Raw genomic sequence first — 15,888 nt, forward strand, 5'->3', positions numbered from 1 at the left:
GGTGTCTCCTCATATATCCTTCTTGAATCAGCGTGGCAAGCGGCGCCGAGTTGAGTGGTTGGGTTTATTGTTGGTGAACGTATTTCCATTGTTGTGTTTCCGTGAGTTTGCGGTTTTGCGATGGCTGACCTGAGAGAGCAGCAGTCTGTATAAAGTTTTGTTTCAAACTTGGGAAAACCGCTGCAGAACCGCCCAAATTGTTGAAGCAAGCTTTTGGTGAAAACTGTTTAGGCCAGACACAAACTTACAACTGGTATAAGCGTTTTAAAAATGGCCGAACATTGACTGATGACGACGATCGTTCGGGACGGCCGTCAATGGGCAAAACACCAGAAAATGTCGCGAAAGTTAGGGATCTGATTCTGCAAGATCGTAGACTGACCATCCAAGACCTCTGTAACACCTTGGGACTAAGTTATGGTACATGTCAACGAATTTTGTCAGAGGAACTGAACATGAGGAGGATTGCGGCGAAGTTTGTGCCACGACTGCTGCAAAATGAACAGAAGCAGCATCGCTTGAAATTCTGCAGGGAACTTCAGCAACAGATTCAAGAGGATCCAAACTTTCTTTCTAAGGTTGTCACTGGTGATGAAAGTTGGGTTTATGGCTACGACCCTGAAAGCAAGCAGCAATCGTCGCAATGGAAGAGCCCTTCTTCACCTCGGCCAAAAAAAGCTCCATAAGTCAAGAGCAACATTGAGTCCACGTTGATCTGTTTTTTTTATATTGACGGGATTGTTCATAAAGAGTTCGTCCCTCCTGGTCAGACAGTCAATAAAGAGTTCTATCGCGATGTTCTACGGCGTTTGAAGGAGAACATGAGGAGAAAATGTCCAGAGAAGTGGCGCTCGAACGACTGGGTACTCCACCATGACAACGCACGACCGCATACGGCTTACACTGTGCAGGAATTTTTGGCTAAAAACAAGATGGCAGTTGTTCCCCACCCACCGTACTCGCCAGACTTAGCTCCATGCGACTTCTTTCTCTTCCCCAAGATGAAAATCAAGTTGAAGGGGCGAAGATTTGATACAGTTGAGGAAATTCAAGTGGAAACGCAGACGGTTCTAAACACCCTAACAAAGAAAGACTTCCAGGATGCATTTGAAAAGTGGCAGAAATGCTGGGATCGGTGTATGCGCTCCCAAGGGTACGTGATGGTGCAGAATAACATCTATGTAAGATGTAATAGTTTTTATTAATATATTTCGGGAACTTCTGGATTGCACCACGTAAAAGCTTCCCTGCCATCTTCCGAACTCTCAACTGAGGAAATGTCAGTTCATAGCTTGTATATCACAGATTCCTATAGATTATGGCTGTTGTCAGACTGTCTGTTTATACCATGTCAAAGCTGAAAGTGTGTTTGTTTAAAACTGTATCTGAATACCATTCTAGAACCACAGAATATAACCAACATTCTGAACTGTATCACCATTTCTGCTTCTAACTACAATGCACCTAGCAGGATGTGCATGCACTGCAAACTCTGAATGTTCTTCGCTATGTCCTAGAACTGTCACTGGTGTAGGCAACCTTAACTTTTTGAACTCATTTTCAAAAGATCATTTATAATCACTAACCTCAAACAGGCCACTCCTTCTTAAAAAACGTAGTGATCACTCAGCTAGTCAAGAAACTTCGTGCCTTCTCATTACACCTGAAGGCCATACTGTGCTCAAAACAACCTGCCATTGGTTAGCATTCTGTCTATTGCATTCAGTCCACATCTTCACAGCCTACTTCCGTAAGACCCATTTTAGTAAGTGTCCTACCATCTATGCGCAGGTCCCATAAAGTGGTCTCTTCCCTTCAGGTTTTCAGATTTAAATTTTATATGCATTCTTCATCTCCAATATGCATCCCTCCTAACTTATCCTCCTAGATTTGATCAAACTATTAATATATGGAGTAGAGTACCTCATTACAAAATTTTCTTTAGCCTCCTGTTAACTTCCTCTCTCTCACATCCAAATATTCCCCTCAGCACCCTATTCTCAAATACCTTCAATCTGTTCTTGCTTTAAGGTTGGAGAAGTTTCAGATTCATACAAAGGAACAGATAAATTACAGCTTTGTAAATTTTAATCTTCACATTTTAAAGACAGATGACAAAATGAGATTCTGAATTGAAAGGTAACAAAGAGTTCTCAAATTTAATCTTCTCTTAATTTCTTGGATTTTCTCCTGCATTCCGTGGATGACGTACATCCTTATACTTAGTTTAATCTACTAGAATTTGTTTTCTTCATATTATTTATGCTTTTGCAGATCAAATGAGCAGCAGCACAAACTGATATGTACCATTCAATTCAAATCTCTCCTGGTTTTCTTGGACTTTCCTAATAGCACATACGTTGTGCGCTCAAGTTCTAAGGTCTCCGATTTTTTTCTCACACAATAATCATACAAAAAAGTTGAAACTTCTGTCACTTTTCAACGTAATCTCCCTGCAGCCGTACCATTTTTCACAACGTCGATGCCATGATTCCATGGCCGCTGCGAACGCTTCTGTAGGAGTCTGTTTTGACCACTGGAAAATTGCTGATGCAATAGCGGATTGAAAAACGGCATCCATGTCTCATCCATTGTCACAGTTGATGAAAAGAAAGTCCCATTCATGCCTTCATCATTGCCATGCGTGCAGCCTTGTGGTCATCCGCCAAAATTCGTGGAACCCACCTGGAGGACACTTTCCGCATTCGCAGGTCTTCATGCAGGATTTTGTGCACAGATCCCACGGAAATGCCAACTTTGGGGGCGATGTTTTCCACACTCAATCGGCGATCCTCCAAAACAACTTTCTCAACTCGCTCGACCATGTTGTCAGACCGGCTGGTGCGAGGCCGAGATTGTTTTGGTTCGTTGTCACACGATGTTCGGCCTTCTTTGAACAGTCGCGCCCACGAACTCACATTTTTCACATTCATGACACCATCACCACATGTCTCACTCAACTGGAGATGAATTTCAATGGGTGTCGCACCACGTAAGTGGAGAAAACGAATGATTACTCGCTGTTCTTGTAACGAAAATTTCGCCATTTTAAGTATCAAAAACACTCCTCACACTCGCCGCTACCACTAGAGTTCTGTGTGCCGTAGAGTTCTGCCATCTCTGTCACGCATTCACAAAGAGTGCACACGTATTTTAAACAAAACCGCATGTGTCTATCTGCTCCCAGTCCTGAGGAAAAAAAATCGGAGACCTTAGAACTTGAACGCCCCTCGTACAAAAGCAAAGGTGAGAGTCAATACTGATATAATATTTCCTCATTTCAGACCATTCTGAACAGGAAATTAATCAACAACTGTTTACATATATGGGTTCAATCATTTTTAATCACTCTACATCCAAACTGCAATAATGATGTGCAAAAAGTCATACCACCACACTTTAATATGCTATTTGAATACAACTCTAATCACCTACCACTTCAAACCACCTGCCCACAATATCACAATAATGACACTTCCTTTCCTCCATGCCCGAAAAGTTCTAAATATGTGACATAAAATTAATAAACAAAATTCCTTGGTATTTACCAGCTTGTCTGATGGGACGGGTGGCTGCAGCTGTAGCTGGTACAATTGATGGTGCACGTTTTGCATTATGACCACCCCCACGAGGTGCTGATAAACCCCCACTTCCCATTTGTTCCCCACCTCGAACTGCCAAGGCATCATAATCTGTACCCGAATAGTTGGCATCAAAGAACTTTTTGAACCATTGCAGAAACTCAAAGTTATCTTGAAACCTGCCCTTGATTAGCCTATCTATTGGAACAATCTGAAAAAATCAACATATGTGCAAAAAAATATAATAAAACAGTGCATTTATAAACCAAGGATCACTGCAAATCAAAAGAACTGCTCTACTACTGCCTCCGGTCCTGAAAAAATGCAGAACATGCAAAAAGAGGTGCAAACAAAAACAAATGGTCTCTGTAACACAAAGACAGAAAGGAAATCAGATACTGTACACAGTGGCTTATAAGTGGTGGTGTAACTGGTGCAGCAGTCTGCAATTTGCTGGCCACATGTGGATAGATACACAGGAAGGAAATTCACTCTAGCACATGTACTGAATGCAGGTCCTACCTATATTTTAAAATTTTAAACTTCAAAATTGCACTTACCATAATTCTACAGCAGCTGTTTCAAAGAGGTGTCCAATATCAAATACATATTTCAAATGTAAAGTAATCTGACAGAAACGTTTCTGTGGATTCCAGGTTCTCACATTCTAAGGTTTGTAAATAATTTGGTCAATTTTCATAAATTTATGTTTAAACTTTCGTGAAATAACATGGAGTTCCAGGTAGGACTCACAATGCCTACTTTCCTAGACTTCCAACCCCACTAATCCTGTGCTGTTAACCCACTCTCCATACACCTTCATGCAGTGGTTAGTTAAGCATAAGGACAACTTTATCTTTTTATGTAATGTATAATCCAAAAAAAGAATTCAATTAAGGTCAGGGTGAGCACATTGCACTCATTATAACATCCTAGATGAGTCAGAATTTGCTTCCTGTTGCAACTGTAACTATATTACATATTATTATTATATGATAGACGCGCTTCTGCTGCTAATGTTGTCTGTAGGGACGTTGACGTCTTTGGATCAAAAACTCTTGTTGATGAAACACAGCTTATACTGAACTAATTAAACTACTATTATTATCATTATTTTTATTAATTTTATTATTATTATTAGTACTGTATGCTGCTCTATTTGAAACTCAAATTCTCACATTGTGGCTTTGTCTGTGTATGTTTGCTTCTGTATCTTATTCATGCTAACTGTGTAATTAATATAGACTATCATTTTTGTATTTTGTTCTTCAATTATTTTTGTGTATTTCTCTATTCATGCTAGCTTTGTAACTGGCCTCTATGCTGTTAAGTTTGCACGTATACACACGAATTGAATTATTATTATTATTATTATTATTATTAGCAGGGTCGTGGTGGTGAATGCACTAATAAGCAATATTTCATAAAAAAAACTGGTGTGTTCATGATTCATCTCCATAAAAAATTTCACATGTTTTGCTCCAATGATTCATCACCAACAAACTGAAAGTTAAATATATACTACATGCAGCTGGCATTGTGCTTCATCTTCTACAAATTATCATAACAAAAGCTGCATATTTTTTCGAAGATGTATTACCACACAGTTTCAAAATTCTTGATGAAACAGCACTAGTAACACTCCTGCCTCACAATTTATATTTGATTATTTATTCACTGAATACAATCTGCAGATCTTTCAGCAAATTCTCTGTCATGTGTGCTGGTTTACGAGCCTGCTGTTAATATGCACAGTTCTTTTTGTCAACCATTTAAAGAAGTGTTCCATGAGTTTCTACCTGATGTAAATTTTTTATTGAAAAAGATAACATTTATGCTGTTTTCCTGCACCTGCACTGAAGTGTTTTGGGTTATATCGGCATACTTTAACATAAGGAACACCCTCCCGAAGTTTGGTCCATTCCTCCTGGAGCACCCTGTATACATTTTTTAATCTTACTGCCATACAGTACTACATATAATCTTAACAGTATGCAGCATGTTGTGTGTCATATACAGGATATATGTATGTAATGGGGGCAGTCTACACAACAATATTCGTGAAAAACAAATAGACCCTAACGTATCAACATCTGTTTTATTTTCCTGTTGATGCTACATGTTTCTGTCCTTATATCGGTCCATCATTAGGTATATGATGATACTAGTCTTAGTTCTTGAATTGTGTCTAATTTCAATATGGATCCATATTGTGCTCTTGAGTTTTAAATGCATAAATTGAATTTTCAGTTAAAACATAAATACTTAGACAGTAAAATTTATAATTAAGAATTAACATTAAAATTGTACAGAAATGAAATATGGCAACATCATCACAGGGAGCAGCCTGTACACATATCATAAAAAGCTGGTATACATCACTCCATATAAACAGCCTGTTGGGTGATACACAGAATAATGAGCGTAGGCTTCACAAGACGACAGCAATATCAAAACCACACAGCCTAATTTATGAGAGAAGATCCCAATGCACAGGTGCCTCATACTATAATTGCCTTCTACCACCAAATAAACCTATCAACACATACAGGTCACAAAGTTTTAAAGAGATCATTTCTGTACAATTTTTATGTTAATTTTTAAGTTTTAATTTTCTATTCTAAATTTTACTGTCTAAGTATTTATGTTTTAACTGAAAATTCAACTGATGCATTTAAAACTCACAAGAGCACAATATGGATCCATACTGAAATTAAATGCAATTCAAGAACTAATACTAGTATCATTATATACCTGATCATGGCCCAATATAAGGACAGAAACATGTAGTGTCAATAGAAAAATAAAACAAATGTTGATATAATAGTGCATATTTTGTTTTTCATGAATATTGTTGTGTAGACTGCCCCATTATACAAATATATCCTACAGCACTGCATATAATTAGAAGATTATATTCTCCAACCATTTTTGGATTTGTGTACCCATTATATAGAATATTTCTATGAAGAGTTCTATCTTCTGAGATATAATGCTGTGTCATCCACTGAAAGTCAACTGACATTTTGGAGGGACATCTTGCCCCCATCTTCATGGTCAAAGAATAAGCCAAGCAAGAAGCTTGTGTGTAAGCAGGTGGCAAGCAGAACACCTACTTTCACACTGGTTTCTTGCACAGTACCACAGCACAATGATATAACCAACTGAACATCCTGTTTGACTAAAATATTTAGCATGTCCATCACTGAGCTCATCAAAACACAGTTGTCATTTTTCATACATTTTTAATTTTTATGTCTCATCAGGCACATTTCTGTTGTCACCGAAGCACAGAAATCTCAGAATATGAATCAATCTGTCTTGTTTCATTGTTTTCTCCATGTAAAGCCTTAAGAACTGCTCTAGTATGGACCAGATTCTTTCATGGTTTGTCTGACCATGCCTCATCTGTAAAATAATTGGTAAAAACAAGCACGTTTCCTGTATAGTCATATCTGGCAGTGGGGAATGTCTTTCATTAAGCGTGACTGGGGGTTGGTAATATCGGTCTCTTCTACCAACAGTTACATAATTTCAGGCATTAAAATGCATGATGGAGTAGTCTTTTGTAACAGGTGCTGCTTTGTTTTGTCTTAATTCAGTGGGACCCCCTTCAAACCTGTGGACTGCAGGTGCTGAAGGTTGAGATTGTGTATTATCATCAGTCCATAATGTGTAGTCTATCTGCCCCTGGGGAGGATGAACATCTACATCTTCAGCTGATTCGCAGCAGGCTCAAGCATCTCAAAAACAGTCTGTGCTATATCTTCTTCTAGAAGTGCATGCACTTGGAAGGAATTAAATTAATTGTCACACATTACTCTGAAAATAGTGTGTTCTGGTAACAGGACGTAACGAATGTTATGCCCTGCCTTTCAAGGAATAAAAACAATTGCTTCCTGTGTACAGACCTGCTACTCAAGGAATAAAACTGAACTGCTGAGTGGAAGACACAATGCCATAAAATTATAATACACAAAACTCAGACATAAATCATAGATAAACTCACCAACTTAAAAAACAATGGGATTCAAATATTCACTACCATCATTCCTATCAATTTCCTATCCTGAATATACATGAAAAAGTGCAAGCATTAAACAATATTTTCTGTGATTTTATCAGAAAGGATGAAACTGGGTATAGTCCCTTTTCTCATTGAAGGCTTGCTAACAGACATGAGCCACATAAATTGTTTCACTAGGCCTTGATTCTATGAACAGCTAACAAAGGCAGCAACTGTCAACAGAAGGGTTTATGTTATGTAGCCCTTGATCGAGTGAATGACAGTCATACATTTCCTGGAACCCACAGTTGTCGATGCAGTTCCATCTTAAGGACTGCAGCATCATGCTCTAAACAAAGTAACAAATATTTACAACTGTAAAAGAAAAAATTAATAAAACATGTGAAACAAGTCATTGCACAGGAACATACGATACACTATTTAGTTGTTTCAAAACTTCAGAGACAAGCAAATGGATTGACTCTCATCAAAGCACTTTTCACTTGAAGATCTAGCCTAAAAAATTTATTAAACACACCTTACATTAATGACCCACTGCAGAAATGAGCATTTATATGGAAAACCATTCCAGCTAACTGTGTGTAATTTAAATGTCCCATATAATAGAAGTTAAATATACAGGATGTTCCAAGAGGAATGTGCCAGACTTTGGGAGGGTGTTCCTTATGTTAAAGTATGCCGATATAACCCAAAACACCTATGTCCAAGGCTGAACGGTTAAGGAGATAATGGTCAGAGACGGGGGTGGGTTAAATACAACTACTAATTCATTACGGCTGCCATTTCTCTTTGGCTAGTCCCTTCGCTACGTCAGTCAACCCTTCGTTGACTCGACTTACCGCCGTTGTCATACGTAATGCTTCAATGTAAGGGGTGAGTCAAACACAGTTACTCTTTCTCTACGTCAGCCACCTTGCGTTGGCAGATCCCCACCTCTGCTATCACTTTGTTATACCTAAAGGGGGTGAGAAAATATTACTACTTTAGTCTGTCACCACCCTTGACTGGGGTCAGTTCTGCCTTCTCTTGGGTCAGGATCGCTTTGGATCGGTCATGGGCGGGTTGGTTCGGGGAAGTAAATCGAAACTCCCTGTGTACATCCTACCCTAAGTACACTGATCTATTTACACTGTTATGTACAATAAAAGAATGCCAACGTCTGTCAGTTTACACTTGGTCTCAGGGCGTGATAGTTCTGACTCCGTTCTAGTCTCTCGCCTGGAGCAGCAGGCTTGAGACTGTCACTTTCTGCATTACTATTACTCGACACGCCATCTCTATCCTACCCTAGGTCCTTGATCTATTTAAACTTTAATTTGTATTCTATTTACAATATTAACAATACCGACTCTCAGTAGGGACTTACATAGTGCCTTTACCGCACCACACTATGCTTCATCATGATCTCCCCTTCTGGGGTGTAGGACTTGAGTCTGTCTGTCTCTTTCTCCTTACTGTTTCGACTCATTTCACAATTATCCACTATTCTATCATAAAACTTCCCCTTAATGTATTCTACTCCTAAACCAATACATCTACAGCCTACGTATGTGTTTATCACAAAAATCAGTAGTTATAACACACTATCTAACGTCTACCATATTTACTCCCCTAGCAACCTTGCCTATTACTTGTTACATGATTTCTATTATTGTACCGTAAGGGACATTGCTTTCACATTTATCAAACAACAATTTACAAACAACCATAAAGTGTAACAGCATGGCTTATGTGAGTAAACGTGACTTACTTGAGATAAGAGATGCAGGCTAAACACCTCCGCTTGTAAGACCCATATCGAATAAAGCCTCTGGCTGACAACTGGTTCTTACGTCTTTAGATCAGATCCCCCATTGAGTTTTCTTTCCATTTTTATACACTAATTTTGATGGCACTGCAGTTGGCAAAAGAGGGAGGTTAACTCCTCCTCTCGTCCTCAATTTCTAAAGTGGTATATTCTAATTGGCTAAATCCGACTTGTCGCGGACAAAACAAGGAGCTACCCTCCTTGCATTTTGTAAGTTCGTGGTCTCCCAGTGTTTAGAACGTCACATCTGAAGTGGAGCGATTGCGCGCCCTTGCTGACTCTAACATTCTTGACCTCAATCGCCTGTCCAAGTGTTGCCATTCTAGCTTGATTGCTGTAAACGCTTTTTGTAACGTTTAGGCATTTTTTTTTTTATTTTCAGCCTTGAAATTGCAGCACAACACTGCCAGGAATAATGTTAATAATGTACGTAACATCAAATTAACTTGTGAGCGACATGAAGCCATTAAATTGAACTACAAAAAACTCACATGCCATGTCATATTTGTCATTAGGATTCCAAGCACTATACATGACATAAGAATTGCAAGCACTGACATAATATGGCTGACAGTGCATTCTGGTATGCGAGTGTGAACCGTTATCACCACACTCAAGGACAAACATCGATAAGACTTGTCAGCTGACAGGTACAGTAAGTGGACCCATCAGAAGACCACACTTTTCTCGGACCATTATCTCTGTAACCGTTCAACTTTGGACATAGGTGTTTTGGGTTACAGCAGCATACTTTAACATAAGGAACACCCTCCCGAAGTCTGGCAAATTCCTCCTGGGACACCCTGTATGACATGCGACCAGGTTAGTTGCTGGCTTCCCAACACGGCAGCCCGGGTTCGATCCCGGGTCTGGTCAAGTGGGATTTGTGGTGGACAATGTGGCGCAGGGCAGGTTTTCTCCGAGTACTTCTGTTTCCCCTGCCAATCTTCATTCCACCAATTGCTCCACAATCACCCTCACCTATCATCTGGGGCTGATACAATAGGCCAGAAGTGGCCGCAGTACAAGGGACTTAGTCCCACCCCACTAGCAATAATAAAATAACATGTGACCACACAAGACACCACAAAACACCAATTAAAATATATTCATCTCAATATGCATAAAGCCGAACATGACAATATATTAATAAACTGTGTCACACCTCCATATAATAGATAATCAACAATTCACGCTGGAAAGAGGTTCCTTGAAATTAGTGGGAAACACAATGTTTACCATTTACATTTCACTAATATTCACCTTATCTACAGACATTTTCTTGAATGCTGCCTGAAGGATCTTGAAGTTCTGAATGTACTCATGTTCCAGATTAGTTTTGAACTTGATCCTCTTCATGACAACAATACCTGTAAAACAAATGTGCAAACTTTAAACATACAACATGAAAGTTTACTCTTTTTCATGTTCACTTTCTCTTTCACCTTTCTATTATATTACTTCTTTCTTGTAATGATTAATATTGCAGCTTTATACAGGGTCATCAGTGACTCACATCTATAATGAAAAGAGTGGTTTCAAGTTTTAAACCTAATCTAATACAAAATTAAATTTGCTGCTCTTCTGCTGCCTTGTGCATTAGTTACACAAGTATTCTTTGCCCTGTGATGTTTGAGGGATGGAATAAATGATCACCCCCATAATCCCTCCACTGTGAGGTGCATGCACACCACCACCCTGCCTCACCTCACACATGCACATGCACACTATACAAGGATTCAAATCACAGAACATTTGACAGGAGCCAAAGGTGAGTTAGCAGCGTTGTTGGCACTTGCACACTACAAAGAGATATCACTGTATTGTAAGTAAAGTAAGTAAAGGTATCCCTGTAACAGGCCGTGGACAGCCATAGGGTTGTGAGATGTTGAGGTTCCCACATTTTCTAGACAATCATCTCATAGACAGCGGCAAGGTTGTCAGCCTTACGCACCAGCCGCCCTTTACCCCCCAAAAATATTTCAAGAATATTCATGGTACTCATTTCTGTTAGAGGGTGAGTCAACCCCAGGGCCATAGTGTGGCTGTAACGATTAGGTAAATTTAAAAAAATCCCATGACCTCATTGGGATTTGATCCCACAACCTTCTGGCTTGTAGCATTGTGCCTCAACCAACTTTGCTACCACGTCATCTCTTACTGTATTGTAAGAGATGAACTAAATATATACTTGTACAATACTGATTTATTAAACACAATATGATAAGCACATTCCATTTAAATCCACATGAACAACTAATGGTTCACTGTTATTGTCACTGCTACTGTCATTATGAAATGCCTCTGTTTCACTGCATTCTTTTGTGCATCTTCTTATAGATTTTATGCACATTTTATATCTGTGACTAGACACTCTGCGCCACCCTATCATATTCATCATTCATCAGCGATGTTCTATTTCTCTTTATCACTACACATTTCACTTTGGCCCACAGAATTTTTGGTTGTTAGGTCTTGGAACTCTGGCAAATCAACTTTTCTCCATTCTTCTTCTGACACATATTTTCCTACAGAACTATACACAACAATTATTACTTTACAAGCATAACTACAAATAACACACCAGCCCCATGACACCTCCTTTGGCGAATGAAACACACACCTTCCTTTTTTTACAATCATCATCAAGTATGAATACTTGCCCCTGCATAAACAATAACTCCAAAAATCACTTTACAAACTGATGCTTCATAACAGGCAGCAAAAATACTTTGTGAACAGGATATCTGCCTTAAGAATTCAAACACAGTGAGTCACTGTTTACATTAACCAAGTGACAACACTCTCCAGTCATGGACTGGGTGATTTCCTTCTTGATAACTGGTTATGTGAGAAGGAGCTACATATTAAACACCATTTAGCCACACGGGATTCAAACCACTGCCATTCTGAAAACACATTTGTTGGATATGACATTGAATACAGTGGATTCCAGCTAATTGGAGCAGTTGTTTATATGGCACAAATCTTGGAGAACAAAAAAAATCAAGAACATAACCAGAATTTGCTTCGTGTATTTGGACACCATGCCATTTAATTGGGCCAGTAGCTGCCACATGGCACACTTGTGATTACTACGTCATCAATGAGTCACTGACGCAGTCAGTACAAATGAACACCTAGCTACAGTTGATTTTTTTTGTGGGTGGCATACCTAAATGTTTTCCTATAGCAATTCACATATAGTCAGTATACTTTGTTATAGTCTACAGACATGAACAGCCATCTACATGTATTCACTGTTTTCAGATACAATCTGGATAACTTGCCTGGGAAAAGCATATCCATAAACTGACAATATGCTGCACCAGTGCACAGTTCTTCGATCTTGGTAAAGTTTGATGCCAAACAATCATTAACCCATGCCAACATATCATGTCGACTAAGGTTATCTGTAGTCACATTTGTGGAATAAACATTAACTGCAGCCATGACCACAACTGGAAATATAAAATACATATACTCAGAAAAATTGTGAAGGTTACTTCCTTATACTTATACAGAGTTCCCAGGAGGAATGGTCAAAACTTCGGGAAGGTGATCCTTATGTTAAAGTATGCCGATATAACCCAAAACACCTATGTCCAAAGTTTAACAGTTATGGAGATAATGGCCAGAGAAGTGTGAAACTCTGACCGGTGTTACACACTTGTTGATTACAAAATACATATTAAAACTGGCAGGAATAAGTGGTTTCTGTAATGTTAATAATGTATGTAACATCAAACTAACTTGTGAGTGACATGAAGCGATAAAATTGAAGTACAAAATACTTGCTCGCCATGTCATAATTGTCCTTAGGGTTTCCAAGCACTATACATGACACATGACTGGCAAGCACTGATGTAACATGGCTGACTGCGCTATAAGCCGACCACATAACTGTATTAAACGTACATTCACGGAAAATCTCTTTTGGAACATCGTTTCCATTATCTCATGTGGATTATTATGGGACCATGTATGCACATTTCGTAAATTATTTACACCGTCCAGGGTAAAAGACGCCTCATCACTGAATAAAATGATGCTTAACAGTTCGGGAAGAGCTTTCATCCAGTGGCACAAATCCATATGCTGTGCATGGTCGCCTGGTTCCAGATGTTGTACCCTTTGATCATGGTAAGGATACAACTCTTCATCATGTAAAGTTCGCCACACCTGCATATGTGATATGCCAATGCGAGAGGAAATTCTACGAGCGGACAGACACGGACTTCTCTGAACCATCTCAAGAATGTTCTCTCGTGAGTTTATCATTCGTACATCCTCCCTTTCAAACTGCACAGAAACACTTGGAAGAGAACCAGTATCACGCAATGTCTGGTGAATTTGCGTAAATACATTTCGAGATGGAATCCTTCGATCGGGAAAACGCCTTTGGTACTCTTCAACAGCAGCACGTGCATTGCCACCGCAAAATCCATACACAAAATGCATATCACAATATTCAACGTGTGAAAACACAAAAGGTATTTCAGCAACTTCGCACAACTAATTACCAACCATTCACAACACAGCCGCAACATACTCCATACGTAGCACATGAGTTTACAGCTAGTGTGAAGCACCGCACTCGAGGACAAACATAGATAAGGCGTCTCAGCTGACAGGTACAGTGCGTGGACCCACCAGAAGACCACACTTTTCTCGCACCATTATCTCCGTAACCGTTCAACTTTGGACATAGGCGTTTTGGGTTATATCGGCATACTTTTAACATAAGGAACACCCTCCCGAAGTTTTGACCATTCCTCCTGGGACACCCTGTATATGTAAATGAGCAATTACAATTATTTATCTTGATAATACACAGCACAGATATGTATTGAATGAACAGTGAATTGGGTTAGTCATTTATACACACACTTTAAACAGGTTCTGGAAAGAACCTATAACACATTTCCTTTCGAATGCTTCCAGCTATATGGAGAAGCAGGACTTATAAATTAATGCTAACTCTGCATCTTAATGACATATTTCTGTGCAAAACATGCACTCATATACTCATAGATCCTGTCTCAGTGAAAGTTGTCACAATCTTAACTCTTATTCATTCTGATCCATCACGCTAGTAAACTAAATTATAGAATAATAATTCTTAACACCATCCAGTGTGATTCAATTTGTGAATATTTATTGCCTGTACATGTTTCGGTCAGCTGACCGTCTTCAGAAGGTATTAGACCAACATGTTCAGAAACTAATATTATATAATTCGTAATACATGCTTAAAAGATTTTATATAAAAATTATTACAATTATTTGAATTAAAATGTTCAAGATCTTAGATATTAAACATTAATAAACTTTTAACTTTTATAGTTTTCATATAAAAACTTTTAAGAATGTATTACGAATTATGTAATAGTTGTTCCTGAACATGTTGATCTTATGTCTTCTGAAGACAGTCAGCTGGCGGAAACATGTAAAGGCAATAAATATCTACAAATTGAATCACACTGGACGGTGTTAACAATTATTATTCTATAATTCTCTCATGACCATACTGATACTATTGAAGGCAGGGAATTAAATGCATGAAGGATGACATTCACACAAAGTTTAAGGACAACAAAATAAACCTACTGCCTGTCATTTCTTTTATAATTCTTAGGTTATTTAATATTAATTCAACTGTAGAGCTTACAGTGTTGAAAGGGATTGGAAGATGATAATGTATGGTGAGAAGTTAACAATTTGAAAGGCTCCACAATCCCTTTCAGAGTAATATTCAGGTATGTTCCTGGAAAGGTACAGACACCACACCCCCCCCCCCAAAAAAAAAACTCAGTCATAATAGAAGTCCCTCAGGAAGAAGTGTCATGTCACCTAAGCAGGCTGTAGTATTTTGGCAACATCTGGCAAACTACGGCATTCTAGGCCAAAACACTGAATGGAACAAATATATATATATATATCTCTGATTTTAATGATATTGTGGTATGCAGACCCACTGTTAGGCAATGACTGTGGGACAAGCAGTTATACAATAGCCACTGCTAGGCAATAGCTGAGAAGCAATCACGTGGGCATCCCAACAGACAGGAAAGCAAAAATGGAAAGAGCAACAGAGGTATGGTGTTTTCTGTGCAGTCTGTGCCAAGATGTTATAAGCAGAACAGATGAAGCAATGAGTTATTTGTGAGACAGTCTTCAGCTGGTAAGAATGTGAGCACAGAAGCAGAGGCCATGGTTCAGATCCATCACCACGCAATGACTGGCGAAGACTGCAAACTGAGAAGACTATGTGTGCTATAGTTACAGTGATCTTTGGAGTGTGTAACTCAAGTGAGACTGTCACAGACATTTTACAGGGTGAGTCAATGAATTGGGCGATTTGGCAACGGTGTTTTTTCATGGATTGGTTGGAGTGGGGAGGATGCCACTACTGTCACCCAGCAGCCTACTTCAAAGTGTTTTAGTTGCAATGGGGCCATGGACTGGAGCAC

The 15,888-nt window shown here is 38.9% G+C and overlaps 1 protein-coding gene across 3 annotated transcripts in view; it reads right to left on the bottom strand.

The window, feature by feature from the left end:
* LOC111873858 (microtubule-associated protein RP/EB family member 1) overlaps window positions 1-15,888 on the bottom strand; it is a 39,524-nt gene that overhangs the window by 20,028 nt on the left and 3,608 nt on the right. For all 3 annotated transcript variants that reach the window (XM_033755249.1, XM_033755248.1, XM_023868895.2), the window contains exons 2-4: window positions 12,706-12,876; window positions 10,679-10,785; window positions 3,549-3,792 (exon numbers count right to left, since the gene is read on the bottom strand). In XM_033755249.1, coding sequence (XP_033611140.1) covers window positions 3,549-3,792; window positions 10,679-10,785; window positions 12,706-12,868 — 514 coding nt within the window. In that variant the 5' untranslated portion in view covers window positions 12,869-12,876. The remainder of the gene's footprint in view (window positions 1-3,548; window positions 3,793-10,678; window positions 10,786-12,705; window positions 12,877-15,888) is intronic.

The sequence above is a fragment of the Cryptotermes secundus genome, unplaced genomic scaffold (assembly GCF_002891405.2).
Source record: "Cryptotermes secundus unplaced genomic scaffold, Csec_1.0 scaffold414, whole genome shotgun sequence".
NCBI classification, from domain to species: domain Eukaryota; kingdom Metazoa; phylum Arthropoda; class Insecta; order Blattodea; family Kalotermitidae; genus Cryptotermes; species Cryptotermes secundus.